General features: G+C 43.2%; 2 protein-coding genes across 9 annotated transcripts in view; both read left to right on the top strand.

The window, feature by feature from the left end:
- Positions 1-10,752: 10,752 nt before the first annotated feature.
- Positions 10,753-16,305, top strand: LOC121820019 (skin secretory protein xP2-like). The gene is made up of 4 exons (XM_042252889.1): positions 10,753-10,792; positions 14,712-14,902; positions 14,980-15,497; positions 15,897-16,305. The coding sequence occupies exons 1-4, from the start codon at positions 10,753-10,755 to the stop codon at positions 16,138-16,140; spliced, it is 993 nt and encodes a 330-aa protein (XP_042108823.1). The 3' UTR covers positions 16,141-16,305.
- Positions 16,050-17,912, top strand: part of EPB41L4A (erythrocyte membrane protein band 4.1 like 4A) — a 287,090-nt gene continuing 285,227 nt past the window's right edge. For all 8 annotated transcript variants that reach the window (XM_060418719.1, XM_027971446.3, XM_060418721.1 and 5 more), the window contains exon 1: positions 16,050-16,305. In XM_060418719.1, the coding sequence (XP_060274702.1) occupies positions 16,207-16,305 (99 nt within the window). In that variant the 5' untranslated portion in view covers positions 16,050-16,206. The remainder of the gene's footprint in view (positions 16,306-17,912) is intronic.

The following is a 17,912-nucleotide window of genomic DNA, read 5'->3' on the forward strand; positions in this document are numbered from 1 at the left end:
CATGATCTTCATTTTCTGAATGTTGAGTTTTAAGCCAACTTTTTCACTCTCCACTTTCACTTTCATCAAGAGGCTTTTTAGTTCCTCCTCACTTTCTGCCATAAGGGTGGTGTCATCTGCATATCTGAGGTTATTGATATTTCTCCCAGCAATCTTGATTCCATCTTGTGCTTCCTCCAGCCCAGCTTCCTGACCTGCGTATAGGTTTCTCAAGAGGCAGGTCAGGTGGTCTGATATTCCCATCTCTTTCAGAATTTTCCACAGTTTATTGTGATCCACACAGTCAAAGGCTTTGGCGTAGTCAATAAAGCAGAAATAGATGTTTTTGTTGCTTTTCCGATGTAGGGTCAGGAGAGTCTTAAACCCAGTCACTTGGTATTGACAAAGTAACTCTGAGAAGGGGCTCAGCATGATTGTCAGGGCTGGGAGGAAGATGTGCCACATATTTTTAACCCCTAACCTCATGTTCCAGGTAATATCTGTGATCTTGAAGAAATGTTAGCATGTTGAGACAGTAACCCCCCAATTATTTGCAATGACGCTGTTTCCTTAGTTATAAAGCATCTTTTACTCTCAGGAAGATTCAGAATTAAATACAGAGACAAAGTTAGGATATCAATAATTCTTGTCTTAAGAGATTTGTGCATATTTGTTACTTGAAGTACTTGCTATAAATATTTAACGGAACTGAGTCCATTAGAGTAAACAAGTAACCTTGCTTCCAATATAAATTTGTAGTTGAATTATTAATTTGTGACTTTAAGTTGGAAAAATATAAGGATATGTTAGTAAGTTTAAAAATAGGATTAGAAATCTTAAAACACTAAAAAGTATAAGAGTAATTTACATTCTTAAAATAGTTGGCTTGTTTGTTAGTTAAGATACTTAACATGGAAATAAACTGTATAAATACAGCTTAAAATGTTTGAGGGTATTTCTTTAAATTAACTCAGCTTATACATTAATTTAATATATTAATCAAGCCTTCCTTAAAAGTCATGTAAAAATTTGTCAGCTGTAAAAACCAAATGATAATATTTGTAAGTGAACTAAAACCTCAAAAGAGGCCTAGACTTTCCATTTTTAATATTAACACATAACTTATTAAAATGAAGTTCCTAAATAATCTTTCCTGTTTGCAAAAGCCTCTCAAGGTACCAAAACCACATATAACACATTGACATGATATATGCCTATATTAAAAAGAACATTATGTTTCTCAAATAATATATATTTATATTGTATATATAAATATTTTTTCTATCTAAATGTATATATTAAATATAAAGATACAAATAATATATAAAATATATGTTAATATTTACCTTATTACTAATAATGTATTCTTCTATATATAATAACATATTCTCAATATATACTTTGTGTATATGTTTATATATTCTTTTTTCCTCTCATAGGAATAACAATGGTACACAAAGACTGCACACTAAGGGTTAGATGGTTTTGTCTGAAAGCTGTTTGCCAAGGCTCTGATATCTAGTAACCCAAATAGAGAACAAAGGGATGTTGCTCTGTGAAGCCTAATCGCCTGCTAAATAAATAAATAGATGCAGTATTGTACATGTCAAATGAAGGTAAATATTGACCCTGACACCATACGTTTGCTTGGTGCCAGCTGAAGTGTGCTGGCAGGTTTGATAGTCAGGGGGTCCACCAGCCAGCAAGCAGGGCCTAAGTCATTCAGAAGCACAGGCTGGGAAGAGACTGAAATATCAGTCAGGCTCTCCTGTTGGTGCCTTAATCCACCACTCCGTTAATTCTTTCACTGAAGTCTACTGGCGAAATCTGAAATCCAGAAAAGGAAAAGTAGGATGGATATTGATCGCCCAATCTCTGATGGTCCCCTGGGAGCCTTTGTTAAATCAGACTGAGGAGGAGCATACCTTTGAGTTATTTCACCTTTACCTTAAAAAGGAGCGCTTTTACTCTAATGGGTCAGACCCGTGAGTGTGTAGGAAACCGCAGCATGCCTGAGCGCTACACAGCACCCTCCCCACAAAACCACTGGCTGGCGGAGTCCTAGCACCTCCCTGAACCCCTCAACCTCACAATGAGGATAATCCTGGCCCTGTCACAGGGTTTAGAACCTAAGTGAAGTTCATTATATAACAAGTCCTAGAGAAAAGGCCTGTGAGTTTTTGAAAAGCTAGTTACCATGATATCCGAGTAACAAGGAGTAACTCTGGAGCACCCCCTCACCCACCGTTGTTTCTGTCTCCCTTCCTGCTTCTCACACCCAGAGTGGCTGCAGAAAGGGCAAGGAGAGGGCAGGCTCCCGGCAGCCACGGTGACTTCTGCAGGGGAAGAAATGCCTTCTTTTCTCCTCATTCTTTTTGAATTAAGAACTCTTAGTAATAGATTCTCCAAGAAATGGAATTTGCACATTTTAAGGATACACAAAATCATAGAAGATAAACATTTTCATTTAATAATAGATAAAACTTGTTTCCAAGAAATGGCATAGAGCTCATAAATAAGTGGTCCTTGAAAAACAGGTATGTAGGTTGATTATCTGGTTCCTGGCTATCCCATACAGTTAGAAACACGGGCGTGAGTTTCACACAGGATTACATTTGGCCACCTTTAACAAAAGGCAAACAACCCCCAAAAACAAACCACAAGGGTTTGAACAGATGATTTTCTTTCTTCCTTCCTCATAGAGAAGCTGAGACAGGCTGCCCAGGCTGACATGGTGCTTCCATGCGTGCTGGGCAGAGGTTCCTTTCTTGTTCCCCACCACTGTCTTTCCCTGGCTGTTTGCGTTCCAGCCATTCCATTCAAATGCCAGCCAGCAGCAGGGATGACGGATGTTGCCTGTCTCCTTTCTTCTCGGTAAAGACTTTGAGAAAGATTTTAAAGAGGCTCTCAGGGGCTTCCCTGGTGGCTCAGCGTTAAAGAATCCATCATACCCAGGTATGATCCCTGACCCCGGAAGATCTCACAGGCCCTGAGCAACTCAGCCTGTGCACCGCTACTATCGAGCCTCTGCTCTGGAGCTGAGCCCACCCGCCACGGCCACCGCAGCTGCTGCATCCCAGAGCCGAGCCCCACAGTAAGAGAAGCCACGGTGACGGGAAGCCCACACACAGCAGCAGAGAGCAGCCCTGCTCTCCTCAACAAGAGGGCGGCCTATCCAACAGTGACGACCCGGCACAGCTAAAAACAAATAAACAAACCTTAGAAGGGGGCTCTCAGGAAGCATTCTCGAATACGTAACACACCTTACTGGTCAGGTCTGAGCCACATAGTCATACCTACTTCCAAGGGAATCTGGGGAAAAGGCTCAGCTAAAAATTGGGGTTTCGTTTCAGAGGTAGATTATATGCTGTATTTTGTTTTGATATGTAGATAATGGGAAGGTAAACTTATACCTCAAGTTATCATAAATAGCAAAATCAGACATATCTTTGGATGAATACGCAGGGACTATCTCTTTCTATCTAATTTGAATCCATTCCACCCATCCTTACTATTAGCAGTTTTTTGGCGAAGGAACTAAATCAATTACTTAAAGCTCTGAATACGTATGATGCTCCAGGCAGTACCTTGAGTGTTATAGGTAAAAAACTGAAGAAGGTGCTGCCTCTGCCTTCAAGCCCCTCATAGTCTGATAGGGAAGACAGGCACATAGGAGAATATTTTAAATTATAATACTATAGTAAAAAATAATCTACTCAACCAAAAAATTCACATCATGATTTTCTAGGGTCTTATTTGCCCTTTTATCTTATGTAATATGGATCTAGCTAAAGGAAGATTAATGCTTGCTAACAACATTCTGTAAGGCTGCAGATTCCCCGAGGCCAGAATCCATGCACAGTTTACTCATGGCTAAGCCTGGCACACAGTAGGCTGTCAACAAGTTATGACTGAGTAGTAAAATGATTGGAAATATATGAGGAAAAGGGGAGTCCAAGTATCATTTTTTAAGTGTATACTTTACACAACATGGACACTTGGTACATGAAAATAGATATTTGTCAAAGATAGAAGGCAAAGGATGATTATTTACCTTGAACAGATGGTCTTCATTTCAGAATATGATTTCCCAAATAGCCCTGTATATTTAAACCATGATTTGGGTAGTAGACATTCATTGGTTACTCCTACCTTCTTTCTATGTCTCAGTTGCCTAATTTTCCTTCTCAAAGGCCCTATTTGGCGATCCATGTGATTCCAGAGAAGCAAATGTTGCCTACCACTTGGGAGGTGACTTCTGACCTAGGTTAAGCCATTCAGTCCAGTCTCCCTCTAGCCACAGCGATTGTTTCAGGAATGAATGATATCACCATCACCACCAGCATCATCAACAACATTTTCATAGTATATACTAAGTACCAGGCACTGTTCTAAGCACTGTGTTAGTCCATTTAATCCTTATAACAACCACAAGAGGTAGGGACTATTATAACCCTCTCTTGGTGCTACTCTGAATCTCAGAGCTATAAATAGTGAGCTGGGTTGGATTCTGAACTCAGGCAGTTTGGCTGTGGAATCCATGCTCCTAATGACTCCACTGAACTGCATGTGACTCAGACTGGCCTATCAGAGTGAATCCTGGGCCTCCAACTAACAAAGTTAGGATGACTGCCTCCCTTTGTGTGGCGTGGACAACAGATATGAGCCTTGGAATTTCTCCAGCATCTGATTGCTTCAAGAGAAGTTAGGCTGAGCTAAAGACTAATATGTGGAGGTACTAGAAGTAAAAGGACACAGAGAATCAGAGTCAGTTTTTGAATGATACATGTAATTTATAGTCAGCAAGGCAATAAACTCTGCTCTAAAGGATGGTTTAAGTTCAGTTTTCAAAAGCATCCCCCTATTATTTGATCTGCAAAAAAATTATATACATGCATACTTTCTTATATATATCTGTTACCTGTAAATATTTACACCTATGTCCTTCATATATATTTAATAAACATGGTATAAATACAGAGACATTAGTAGTAATCAATTATTTAGCAGAAAAGAGTAGTATAAACTATTCTAATTATCACTACTATACTTTATCAATTTTCAAGATGATGTTTTTCCCTCATGTTAATATTTCTGAAATTGGGTTATTTTATAAATGATACTTTCTTCAATTAGTTCTTTCTTGGTGGTAAATAAGATACTAATATAATCAGTGGCATCTTAGATTTCAAATATGGTAATTTGATTGTGGTTTGATATATATCCCGTCCTAAATACCACTTTATCCTATCTACAATATGCTGAACTAAGCATATTCAGATATATATTACTGGTATATACATTATAAGTACATACAACAAAACTTAATTTCATACTTTCCTAGAGTTTTGGGTGATGTTTTTTCACATGTGATGGTGAATTGTAAATGAAAAAATAAATTAAGACTGAGGGCAAGGGATCATAATGGAGTAGGAGGACATGGAGCTCATCTTCCCCTCAAATACACACACAAAATCTACATACAGAACAGTTATGATGGAAAATTAACCAGAAACTGACAGAACTCCTATACCATCAAAACTGCCAGAAAGATCACCATGATGGGAAAAAGGCACCGATCAAATCAGGATGACTGTTCCTGGGAGGGATTTGTTAGGCCAAGAAGGCCCACTTGGGTGGACGTGTGGGAGTGAGCAGGGTGAGCTATAATTTGGGCATCCCAGTCCTCTGTTTGTGCACAGAGGAGACAGCCCTCTTTTCTGCTGAGAAATCCAGTAAGACAGAATTGTCAGAGAAACAGTCTCTACTCAAAAAGAGTGCATGTGTGCTGGCTTGCTAATAATCAGGGTAGAGAGCCTCACACTGGCAGCTGCAACCTCCTGATGCCTATACAACAATTCATCCTCCAAACCCAGAATACACATTCTTTTCAAGCATGAATGGAACATTGTCTTGGATAAATTACATACTACGTCACAAAACAAGCCTCAACAAAGTAAAGAAGATAGAAATTATGTCAAGCATTTTTTCTGATTACAACAGCATGAAACTGGAAATCAACCACAGAAGGAAAAAAATGGGAAAGGAAGGAAGAGTGGAGACTAACACCACGCTGCTGAAAAACTAATAGGTCAATGACAAAAATCAAAGAAGAAATTAGAAAATGCCTTGAGATGAACCAAAATGAAAGCTCAGCATCACGAAGTCGATAAGATGAGACAAACGCAGGTCTGAGAAGGAAGTTCATGGTGATATAGGCTTTCTTCAATAAAAAAGAAAAATCTCAAGTAAGCAACTTAAACCATCACCGAAAATAATTAGAAAAAGAAGAAAAAACAAACCCAAAATCAGCAGAAGAAAAGAAATAATAGAGACCAGAGAAGAAATAAAATAGAGATTAAAAAATTAAAAAGATCAATAAAACCAACAGCAATTTTCTTTTTTTCTTGATTTTTTTTTTGAAAATAAACAAAACTGACAAACTTCTAGCCAGGCTCACCAGGAAGAAAAGAGAGAGGACTCAAATAAACAAAATAAGAAATGAAAGAGGAGAAATAACAACAGATACCACAGAAATATAAAAAAAATCATAAGAGACTACTATGAACAGTTACATGTCAACAAATTGGAAAACCTAGAAGAAACAGGCAAGTTTCTAGAAGCATAAAATCTGCTGAAACTGAGTCAAGAAGAAACAGATAACTTGAACAGATCATTAGTGAAATACAATTTTTAATAATAATAAAACAAAACTGTGCAAACAGAAGTCCAAGACTAGAGGGCTTCACTGAGTAGTTCTGCCAAACAGACAAAGAAAAATTTATACCTATACTTCTCAGACGATTCCAAAAGATTAAAGAGAGGAGGAAACACTCCCAAATTCATTCTATGAAGCTCCCATCATCCTGTACCAAAATCAGAGAGACAGAGAAAGAAAGAAAATGACCGGTCAATATCTTTATGAAAAAGGATGCAAAACTCTACAAAGTATTAACAAACTAATCCAAAAATACATAAAAAGGATCATACGCCATGATCAAGTTGGATTCATCCTAGGGATATGGTTCAACTTAAGCAAATCAATCAATGTAATATGCCACATTAACAAAAGTTAAGATAAAAACCATATGATCATCTTCATAAATGCAGGGAAAAAAAGCAGTTGAAAAATTTCAACATCCCTACCTAAAAAAAACTCTCACCAAAGTGAGTAGAGTGAGAACATACCTCAAACGTGATAAAAGCCATTTATGACAAACGCATAGCCAACATAATACTCGACAGTGAATAGCTGAAAGCCTTCCTACCTAATTTAGGAACAAAACAGGGATGCCCACTCTCATCAGTCCTAGTTAACATAGTACTGGAAGTCCTAGCCACAGCCATCAGATAAGAAAAAGAAACAAAAGGTGCACAAATTGGAAGGGAAGAGGTAGAACTGTGTGCAGGCTACACGATGCACTATATAGCGGAGGCTGCAGTCTCCACGCAAAACTACTAGAAGTGATGAATAAATTCAGTAAGTTACAAGGTTAATATGCAGAAGTCTGTTGCATTTCTTTACATTAACAAGGAATAACAGAAAGAGAAATTTTCAAAAGTTCCAGTTAAAATCACGTCAACAAAAAATTCTTAGTAATAAACAACCAAAGATGTAAAAGACCTGCATGCTGAAAACTACAAAACATTGGAAAAGAAATTTAAAGCTGATTCATGGATATGAAAAGATACTGCAAGCTTTCTTGGATTGGAAGAATTAATATTGTTAGAATGGCCATGCTGCCTAAAGCAATGCATAGATCTAACGCAATCAAAATAACCGTGTCATTTTTCACAGAGCTAGAAAAAACAATTCTAGGATTTATATGCAACCGAAAGTGGCTCAGAACTGCCGAAGCAATCCTGAGGAAAAACAGAACAAAGCTGGAGACATAAACCTTCCAGATTTCAGACTATACTACCAAACTACAGTAATCAAAACACCATGATATTAACACAAAGACAAACATATAGATCAATGGAACAGTATAGAGAGCCTAGAAATAAAGCCACACACTTCCAATCAGTTACACAGTTGTGTAACTGACACAACTATGACAAAGAAGGCAGGAATACACAATGGAGAAAAGACAGTTTCTTCAACAAGTGATATTGGGAAAGCTGGACAGCTATATGCAAATCAATGAAATTAGAACACTCCCTCACACCATACACAAAAATACGCTCAAAATGGTTTAAAGACCCAAATATACTACGTGACAAAACAAAACTCCTGCAAGAGAACACAGGAAAAATATTTTTGGCTGTAAATCTATGTTCAACATCACTAATTAAAAGAGAAATGCAAATCAAACTATAATAAGCATTGGTCAGAATGGCTATCATCAAAAGGTCTACAAATAATAAATGCTGAAGAGGGTATGGAGAAAAGGAAAGCCTTTACACTGTGAAGATACTAACTGGTATAGCTGCTGTGGAAAACAGTATGGAGGTTCCTTGAAAAACTAAAAGTAGAGCTACCATATGGCCCTAAAATCCCATTCCTGGGCATACAGTCAGAAAGGATGAAAAGGAATTCAAAAAGATACATGCACCCCAATGTTCAGGCAGCATATTTACAACAGACAAGACTTGGAAACAACCCAAGTGCCCATCAGCAGATGACTGGCGCGCACACACACACACACACAGTGGAATACGACTCCGTTATAAAAAATGAAATATTGCCCTTTGTAGCAACGTGGATGGATCCAGAGAATATTGTTTAGAGAAGAAAATCAGACAGAGAAAGACAAATACTATGTGATATCACTCACATGTAGAATACAAAAAATAATACAAATTAATTTATATACAAAACAGAGACTCACAGACATAGAAAACAAACTTATGGTTACTAAAAGGGAGAAGGAGGGAGGGAGGGACAGACAAATTAACCGTATGGAATTAACAAATAACAAACTACCATACACAAATAGATAAGCAAGAGGGCTTACTGTATCAAATGTTATTATATATTCAATATCTTACAATAAAATGAGGAGGGTATCCAAATAGACTAGGTGGTAGGTACTATGATGAAACTCAAACAGGAATCTCTCCCTTCCTTAAAAACTACTCTTTGTGATGTAACCTGCTCAGCAGGGTCTTCAATACTCTTTTTTTCTGACTGGCATTATTTTGCTGTATGAGGTAGAATAAGAGGGAGGCTGTTGAACTGTCCCCTTTTAAAAAGTTATTCATAGGTAATATAACTTTGATTGTTTTTTTGAGAGGTAGATTCTAAAGCAGTGATTCTCAAAGTGTAGTTCCCAGCCAGCACCATCAGCAGCCCCGGGGAACCTGTGAGAGACGAAGTTCCTCAGGTCCCATTTCAGACCTACTGAATCCAAAACTCCAGGGGCGAGGCCAGCATCTGTCTTTTAACAAGTCTTCCTGGTGGTTCTTCCGCATAGCCTTCAGGGGTTTAAGTAATTAAATTATGCATGTCAATGTTTTGAAGGTGTTTTTTCTTTTTTTCAAATTAGTTAACTTTCTGAGGTTTGGAAAATGTAAAATTATAAGAAGATGACAGAAGACATGGATTGTTTAAATACATCTTCCTGAAGGGAATATGGAGCTTTAAACAGAATGTGGTGTCTGGCATTTTGAAGTGCATGTTTCAGCAAAGGGTGGGGGCCTGTTTAATGTACAGTGAAACTGCTTCTTCCAGGATGAGATTCCTGCAGTCCACCGCAGATGGTCTACATATTCCTATAAAATTATATCTACTCTGAATTTGTTTGTCATTTGACTCATCGACATGGGCTTATTATGACAGAATGTCATCTTGACCAAAGAAAATATTTTCCTAAAAATCTCTGAAGAGAGATCAAAGGTTTTGACATGAGGCTTTAAATAGAGTGTACTATGTTATACACATGTTAAAGATCTGTATCATTTTCTTGGGGAGAAAAATATGTTTCAGTAGTATCTTGTTAATTTGTATCTGTGGCTAGACAGAGAAAGTTTTCCTCCAAAATCCTGTAGACAGTATATGTTCAAATTTTTGAGACGTTACCAAAGGGTTACCCAAGGTGATTCCATCTTATATTCACACCAGCTGTGTATGGAAACACAAATTGTCCCCCGCCCTCACCAATGCTTGTTATGGTGGTGTAGTCGCCATTCTGTTAGAGCTCTACGGCATTTTCTGGTGATCTGAATTTCACTTTCCTAAAGACAAGTAGCATTGAGCATATTTTCATGTGCTTATTTGCCATCTGTCTATCTTCTGGTCCAGTGATTCCACTCTTTTTATTTCAAAAGAACTAAAAGCACATGTCCACACAAACACATGGATCCTTGCTACAGACTGAATTCTGTCTCCTCCAAACTTATATGAAAGTTGTGTTCAATTCTTTGTGTCCCCATGGACTATCTAGTCCATGGAATTCTCCAGGCCAGAATACTGGAGTGGGTAGCCTTTCCCTTCTCCACGGGGTCTTCCCAACCCAGGGATTGAACCCAGGTCTCCTGCATTGCAGGCAGATTCTTTACCAGCTGAGCAACCAGGGAAGCCCAAATTTATATGCTGATGCTCTAACCCCTAAGATAACTGTATGTGGAGATAGAACCTATAAGGAGGTAATTAAGGTTAAAAGGGTCACATGGGTGGGACTCTGATCAAACAAGTTTAGTGTTTTTGTGAGAGAAGACGCACAGAGCTCATGCTCTCCCCAGGAGCTCCTCACAAAGAAGAGGTCATGTGAGCATGCAGTGGGGTGGCAGTCACCTATAAGTCAGGGGAAGGGGTTTCACCAGAAAGCGATCATGCAGGCATCCCGATCTTACTCTTCCATCATTCAGAACTGTGAGGAAATAAGCATCTGTTGTTGGAGCCACCCAGTCTATAACCTTTTGTCTTGGCAGCCAGGGCTGAGTGGTATAGTCCTCACAGTAGGATTTGTAGTATTTCTATTATTTGTAATAGTAAAAATCTAGAAACCACTTAAATGAATGGATAAGCAAATTGTGGTAAACACATGTTCAAAGCAATACTACTGAGTAATACAAATGAACAAGCTAGTGATATACACAACAACATGGATAAATATCAAAAAAACTTTGCTACAGGAACTAAAGCAGACCAAAAAGAAGAGAGTTGGCACTGTTATTCCATTTATATAAAACTCTAGAAAATGTCAATAGCTGATTGTGACAGAAAGATCTGTGGTTGCTTGGGAGGTGAGGTGTGGTGAGGAGTGAGGGGGAGAGATTACAAAGACACAGAAGCAAACTCTAGGGAGTAACAGACAGGTTTACTAGCTTGACCATGATGATGGTTTCACATATACATGAGTTAAAACTTACAAATTGTGTACTTTAAATACACACAGTTTACTGTGTGCCACTTATAGTATTTCTGGACCAAACTTGAGTCTGCTGGCCTGGCCGAAGTAAAGCCAATCTGATTGGTTTGTAGTGAAGGAAAGTTTGGTGTTTTATTGCAAGGCACCCAAAATAAGGCCAAGGTTAGGAGAACTGGCGGCTCATACTCAAGTCCTACACTCCCCAGTGGCTTTCAGGGACGGATTTTTATAAAGACCAGGTGAGGGAGAAGGCAGACCTCCTACTGATTAGTTAGTGGTGAAGTAACAGGGTGGTGTTTCAAAAATTAACATCACAAACCTTCTGGTTCTAGAATTGAAAGAGACACGTGTACCCCAATGTTCATCGCAGCACTGTTGATAATAGCCAGGACATGGAAGCAACCTAGATGTCCATCAGCAGATGAATGGATAAGAAAGCTGTGGTACATATACACAATGGAGTACTACTCAGCCATTAAAAAGAATACATTTGAATCAGTTCTAATGAGGTGGATGAAACTGGAGCCGATTATACAGAGTGAAGTAAGCCAGAAAGAAAAACACCAATACAGTATACTAATGCATATATATGGAATTTAGAAAGATGGTAACGATAACCCTGTGAGACAGCAAAAGAGACACAGAACAGTCTTTTGGACTCTGTGGAGAGGGAGAGGGTGGGGTGATTTGGGAGAATGGCATTGAAACATGTATAATATCATATATGAAATGAATCGCCAGTCCAGGTTTGATGCATGATACAGGATGCTTGGGGCTGGTGCACTGGGATGACCCAGAGGGATGGTATGGGGAGGGAGGTGGGAAGGGGGTTCAGGATGGGGAACACATGTACACCCGTGGCAGATTCATGTTGATGTACGGCAAAACCAATACAGTATTGTAAAGTAATTAGCCTCCAATTAAAATAAATGAATTTTAATTAAAAAAAAAAAAACCTTCTGGTTCTAACTGGTCTGGAGTCTAAACGCTAGTGGTCAGCAGTTAACTTCTTCCACCCTGTAGGAGCTTTAGTATCTTTAAAACAACTCAAGGATATGGCTCAGAACATTATCTATAGCCCTCAAGGAGGAACTAAAAGTCCTTGACTTGGTCTCCTGGCTAAACTATTATTCTTTTGTCTCACTTGACTGTTTTCCCGTGTTTCTGCATTTTCTCACTTCTCTGATTAAAATTTCCCTTTGGAACCTGGAAGGCCTAGGAGGCTAAAGCCTTTCTATAAACAAGAGGCAAGGGGACACGGGGGTGGGGACTGTTCCTGGGAAGGCCACCCAGTGCCCTACTTCATTTCAGTAGCTCAACAGGCTATTAGACAAAGAAAACCTGTGGCACTTCTGCTTTCTCCTGGCAGCTCTCTGTTAAGTAGATTTTCTTTTCTCCATTTTGATAAAGAAATGGAAAAGAAAATGCCTCATCCAGAAAAGGCTGTCATATGTACAGGACTCCACAGCTTTGAACTTTCCCTTGTGAGGAGCCTAGAACAGGACTCCGTCCCACCGCCAAAAGCTGGCTTTCCCATCACCACTGGCGGTAGAGCTAACAAACCACAATACCGAAGAACATAAGGCCGACGGCAGTAAACCCCAAACTGGCAAGTGGGTCATTATGCTTGGAACTTATCTTTTGTTTTTTCAAGTTTCAGTTCAGTTCAGTCGCTCAGTCATGTCCAACTCTTTGTGACCCCATGGGCTGCAGCATGCCAGGCCTCCCTCACCATCACCAACTCCCAGAACTTACTCAAACTCATGTCCATCCAATCAGTGATGCCATCCAACCATCTCATCCTCTGTCATCCCCTTCTCCTCCCGCCTTCAATCTTTCCCAGCATCGGGGTCTTTTCCAGTGAGTCAGTTCTTCACATGAGGTGGTCAAAGTATCGGAGTTTCAGCTTCAACATCAGTCCTTCCAATGAATATTCAGGACTGATCTCCTTCAGAATGGACTGGTTGGATCTCCCTGCAGTCCAAGGGACTCTCAAGAGTCTTCTCCAACACCACAGTTCAAAATGGCCAGGTGTGGGAAGGTCCATAGGAACCGCAGGGCACATGAGTGGATAGTCTCATGGTTCCAGGCCTTGGCTCTGCTCGCTGTATCGGTTTCCCCAGGGAGATCGGGAGGCGTGCTCCAGGAAGGGGCTGCTGCTGCTGCTAAGTTGCTTCAGTTGTGTTCGACTCTGTGTGACCCCATAGACAGTAGCCCACCAGGCTCCCCCATCCCTGGGATTCTCCAGGCAAGAACACTGGAGTGGGTTGCCATTTCCTTCTCCAGTGCATGAAAGTGAAAAGTGAAAGTGAAGTCGCTCAGTCGTGTCCGACTCTTAGCGACCCCATGGACTGCAGCCCACCAGGCTCCTCTATCCATGGGATTTTCCAGGCAAGAGTACTGGAGTGGGGTGCCATTGTAGGGAGCATCAATTCTTCAGCGCTCAGCTTTCTTTACAGTCCAACTTTCACATCCATAGATGAGTACTGGAAAAATGATAGCTATGACTTTGTCAAAACCATAGACAGGCCTTTGTCAGCAGAGTAATGCCTCTGCTTTTTAATATGCTGTCTAGGTTGGTCATAGCTTTCCTTCCAAGGAGCAAGCGTCTTTTAATTCCATGGCTACAGTCACCATCTGCAGTGATTTTGGAGCCCAAGAAAATAAAGTCTGTCATTGTTTCCCTATCTATTTGCCATGAAGTGATGGGACCAGATGTCATGATCTTCGTTTTATGAATGTTGAGTTTTAAGCCAGCTTTTTCAAGCTTAGGTGGCTCTATTGGATATTGTGGGAAAGAATCAATCTTTCAATCATATTTGGTAATTTGGGTGAGGAATATTATATGACAGAAAAGCTTCCACAAGACAATACACTAAAATCTAGAATAAGAAGTCAGCTCATGGGAGGCAAAACTTTGTCAGTGTAATCCAAGGCTGGACACACAGTTTGGTTAGAAACTCAAACTCAAATTGGACAGTGAGCTTGAAAGAAAAAACAGGGTTTGATTCTTAGCTTTAGGTTAAGTTCACACCAAATATAGTGGATTTATTGCTCTTTGGGGGGTTGCAGAGAGGCTTTCTACAGAAGGTTCTTTGTAGCAAATCACTATGGGAGGAAATTCCTTCCAAAGTTGCATTGTGTATTTCCATTTTACTGTGCTCCGGATGCCAGGTTTTTTTTTTTTTCTTCAAACTAGTAACGTCCTAGGCTTTAAGTAAATTGTTCACACTTGGGCTCCGTACCTTAAAAGTGGTAGAGGAGAGAACTCAAAACTGTCTGACGCCCAAACTCTCACTCTTTGTAATACTCAGTATAAAGTAGAGAAGCTTTCTGGCAGGCCTGCCGTCAACCACGCCCCGAGCTCTCCCTAGTGTTTCCTCTAACTTCCACTTGCATTAACTCACTTCTGGTTCCCAGCTGGAGAGCGGATTGCACCTGCTCAGAAGGCCAGCGGGAGCCCCGTCTCCCCCGCAGCTCAGCCTTGGCTGCTTGTGCACGGACAGGAGTGCCCACCAGGGGGCACTGCAGCCTCGGAGCTGTGGTGCCTGCCCGTCCTGGACAGAGCCAGCGGCGCGGAGGGCGTGGGACTGGGAGCGTCGAGCGCCGGGGTCCGCGCGGAGCCGCGCCCTGCCCCTTCCTAGAGCACGCCCCAGATCTCCCCGGGAAACCGATACAGCGAGGATAGCCCGGGCCCGGGGCCGCGAGGCCGACCGCTCCCGCGCCGCGCGGTTCCCGTGCGGACCTTCCAGCACCTCGCCATTTGACCGTCTCCGCCCCGCCCTCCATCCCCAGCCGAGACCCCGCCCCAGAAGGGGCGCCCCCGTCGCGGCCACTGGGTCCCGGCTTGGCTCCCGGGCCTCTCGCAGGCGCCCAGGCCCGGCCCAGCTGCACCTGGGCCGCTCCCGCCCGGGGCGCCACCCCTCGCAGCGCCGAGATAACTTTCCCGGGAGCCGCCGCGGCCTGGCGCGCCCCGGGGCACACCCCGCCCGCCCGCCGGCCGCGTTCCCGGCCGGGCCGCCGGCTCCTCCGCTCACCGGTCTCCCGACCGCCCGCTTCTCCGAGTCTCCTGGAGGAGCGGCACCCCGCCGCCCGGGCAGGGGGCTCTGGGAGGGAGAGCTTCAAGTTGGCCACCCGTGATGAACTCGGGGATCCCCAGGCGGCAGCTGTGCCCCGCGACGATCTGACCTCCACTCGTCGGTCGCGGTAAGCAGCCCGAAACCCTTTCGGACCCTCTTCCGGCTTCGCGGTGCTGGTGGGCTGGGCCGGCGGCGGTAGTGCACTGAGGCACGACCCTCGCCATTGCCCCCGCGGTGGGGCCGGGACGTGGTGGGGGCACCCCTGACACAAAGGAACAGCCGAGTGCTCCCGGGTCGGCGAACCGAACCGGGGCTGCGGGGTGGGGTCGGAGCTGGAAACGCGCGCCCTCTGGGGACCCCGGAGGCGGGGGGGAGGCCGGTGCGTTGCTTCTGCCCTCCGGCGGGCGGAGGTGGAGGCAGTCGCAGGGCTTCTAGGGGCTGCCAAGTCCGAGGAGGGCCCGGAGCGCTCGCCCCTTTCTTTTCTCGCCGCTTGACCCCTTTGACAGGCGACTTTTCTCGCCCGCAGGGCTGCGCGAGGGGCCGCGGCGCCCCCGCCTTCGGAGGAGCCGGAGCCGCAGGATGCGCGGGGACTCGCCGCCGCCCTCCGCGCCCAGTTCCGCCGGCGCTTCCCCGGCCGCTCCCGGGCGCTGACGCGTTCGCGGGCTTCCCCGCCCTCCTTACCTTGCGTCCGCGCCGCTCCGGACCCCGCCGGCGACTGGTGCTCTCGGCGTCGCCGCGGCGCGGGCAGTCCGTTCATGCCTCGCGTTTGAGGGCAGGGGGTGGCTCAGCGGCTGGGTCGCAGCTTTCTCCGCTGGCCGAGGCCCGCCGCAGGAGACATGGGCTGTTTCTGCGCGGTTCCGGAAGAATTCTATTGCGAAGTGTTGCTTCTGAATGAATCCAAGTTAACTCTCACGACCCAGCAACAGGGCATCAAGGTAGGCGCGGGCCGGGGGCGTGTGCCGGGGGAGGCGGTGCGCGGCTGGGAGAGCGAGGGGCCCGCGGCTTTGTCCCAGCGCCCACACCCGGGCGGGGCGGGCGGCGGGGTGTCTCCGCGCGGTGGGAAGGCGCGGCGGCTAACCCTCGTGCTCAGGTGCGGGGTGGACGTGTCAGGCCGAGTTAACTTTGAGTCCTTCCAAAAGCAGGGTAAGTTTGACGTCTGGCAGGATCGTCCGTGCAGCAGCTCTCAACTGCAATCTACCGTCCTGAAACTGAGACCCAAAACTCTTCCCTACCTCGTCCTCCTCCCAAAGCAGCTAAGGCCCCCAGAGCTCCCAAAGAGGCGCAGAAATGAATACACAGGCGATCCTCGGCTTTGTTGAGCGACTATTTTTCCCTTGATAGGATTACTGGGAAAGGAAAATAGCTCACTCGTTGGAAACCCATTTATTAGGTGGCTGTGATTGTGTCGCCTGTGTCTGTGGTTGGGTAATGTTACGTTTGGCCGGAAAATAATCTCCTTTTCCGAAAGCAACCTGGTTTTAGCCCCATGTTTAAGTAAACCTCTCTCCAAACTAGGTAATAACTTTGTGCCTCTTAGTAGGTCATTAAAATGCAGTTACCTCTATTAACCTGAAGAACCCAAACAAAAAGGATATGGGAGCCTGCAGACATCCACTTCCTTAGTTTTGATGGGCTCGTGTTTACGGTTGACAACCTGAAGGACGCGCCTGCGCGCTGGTTTTTGTCTCGAAGCAAGGTAGCTACCTAGAGATGATCGTAGTCCCGAGTGTTTTGTTGTTTTTTCTTTCTCCTTCAGTTTAAAATCGCTTCGGCATTTTAGATGCCTTAGCTGCTGAGTCTGAGGAGGGGAAATCGTCCTTCCCCCGCCTCTCTCTCGTACAGCAGGCCGTCTGGAAAATACAGTTAAGGCTGCCAATTGTGTTTTCCTTGTCTTGTCACCGCAGAATTTAATCCTAATGGCGTAGACTCTGGGCATTTCCTTGTGTGAATTAGTTTTTAACATAGCTTAATACGCACTAGAGTAACTGTTCTCCGTCAAAAGTTTCAGCTTTGTATTATTCTTGGTGTACAGAATTCTGATTTTACAGCTTTTTTTTTTTTGTCAGAAAAAGGTAAAAATGATAAGTTAAAGCCACAAAATAAAGTTAACCCTTTAGCAAATTGTTTTGAATATTGTTTGCCCTGTAATTATAATAAGCAAAAGTCAATCAGATTCTTTTAAGGTCAATAAAAGACTTTGGGCAAGTATTCATTGTATACTTTTAGCTCTTTATGTTCCAACTCCCATCCCCCGCCCCACCAACATGAAATCAAGGAAAGAACTTACAAGATGATGTAACATTCTTTAGTGTACTGTGCAAATAAAATAGGCAACACTCACAAAAACATCATACATTTTTGATAACACATAGATTCTCTTTGGCTTTGAAACAATTAGAGAAAGATAACTCATGATCTGATACTAAAACAACAAAGCAATCTTTCTGAAGTCTAAAGTCATCTGGTATGTGAGCTTCCTATTTTATCATGAAAGCCCTATTCCTGTCAGCTGTGGAGCTTGTACATTATTCTGTCAAGAGAG

Source organism: Ovis aries, chromosome 7 (genome assembly GCF_016772045.2).
Source record: "Ovis aries strain OAR_USU_Benz2616 breed Rambouillet chromosome 7, ARS-UI_Ramb_v3.0, whole genome shotgun sequence".
NCBI classification, from domain to species: domain Eukaryota; kingdom Metazoa; phylum Chordata; class Mammalia; order Artiodactyla; family Bovidae; genus Ovis; species Ovis aries.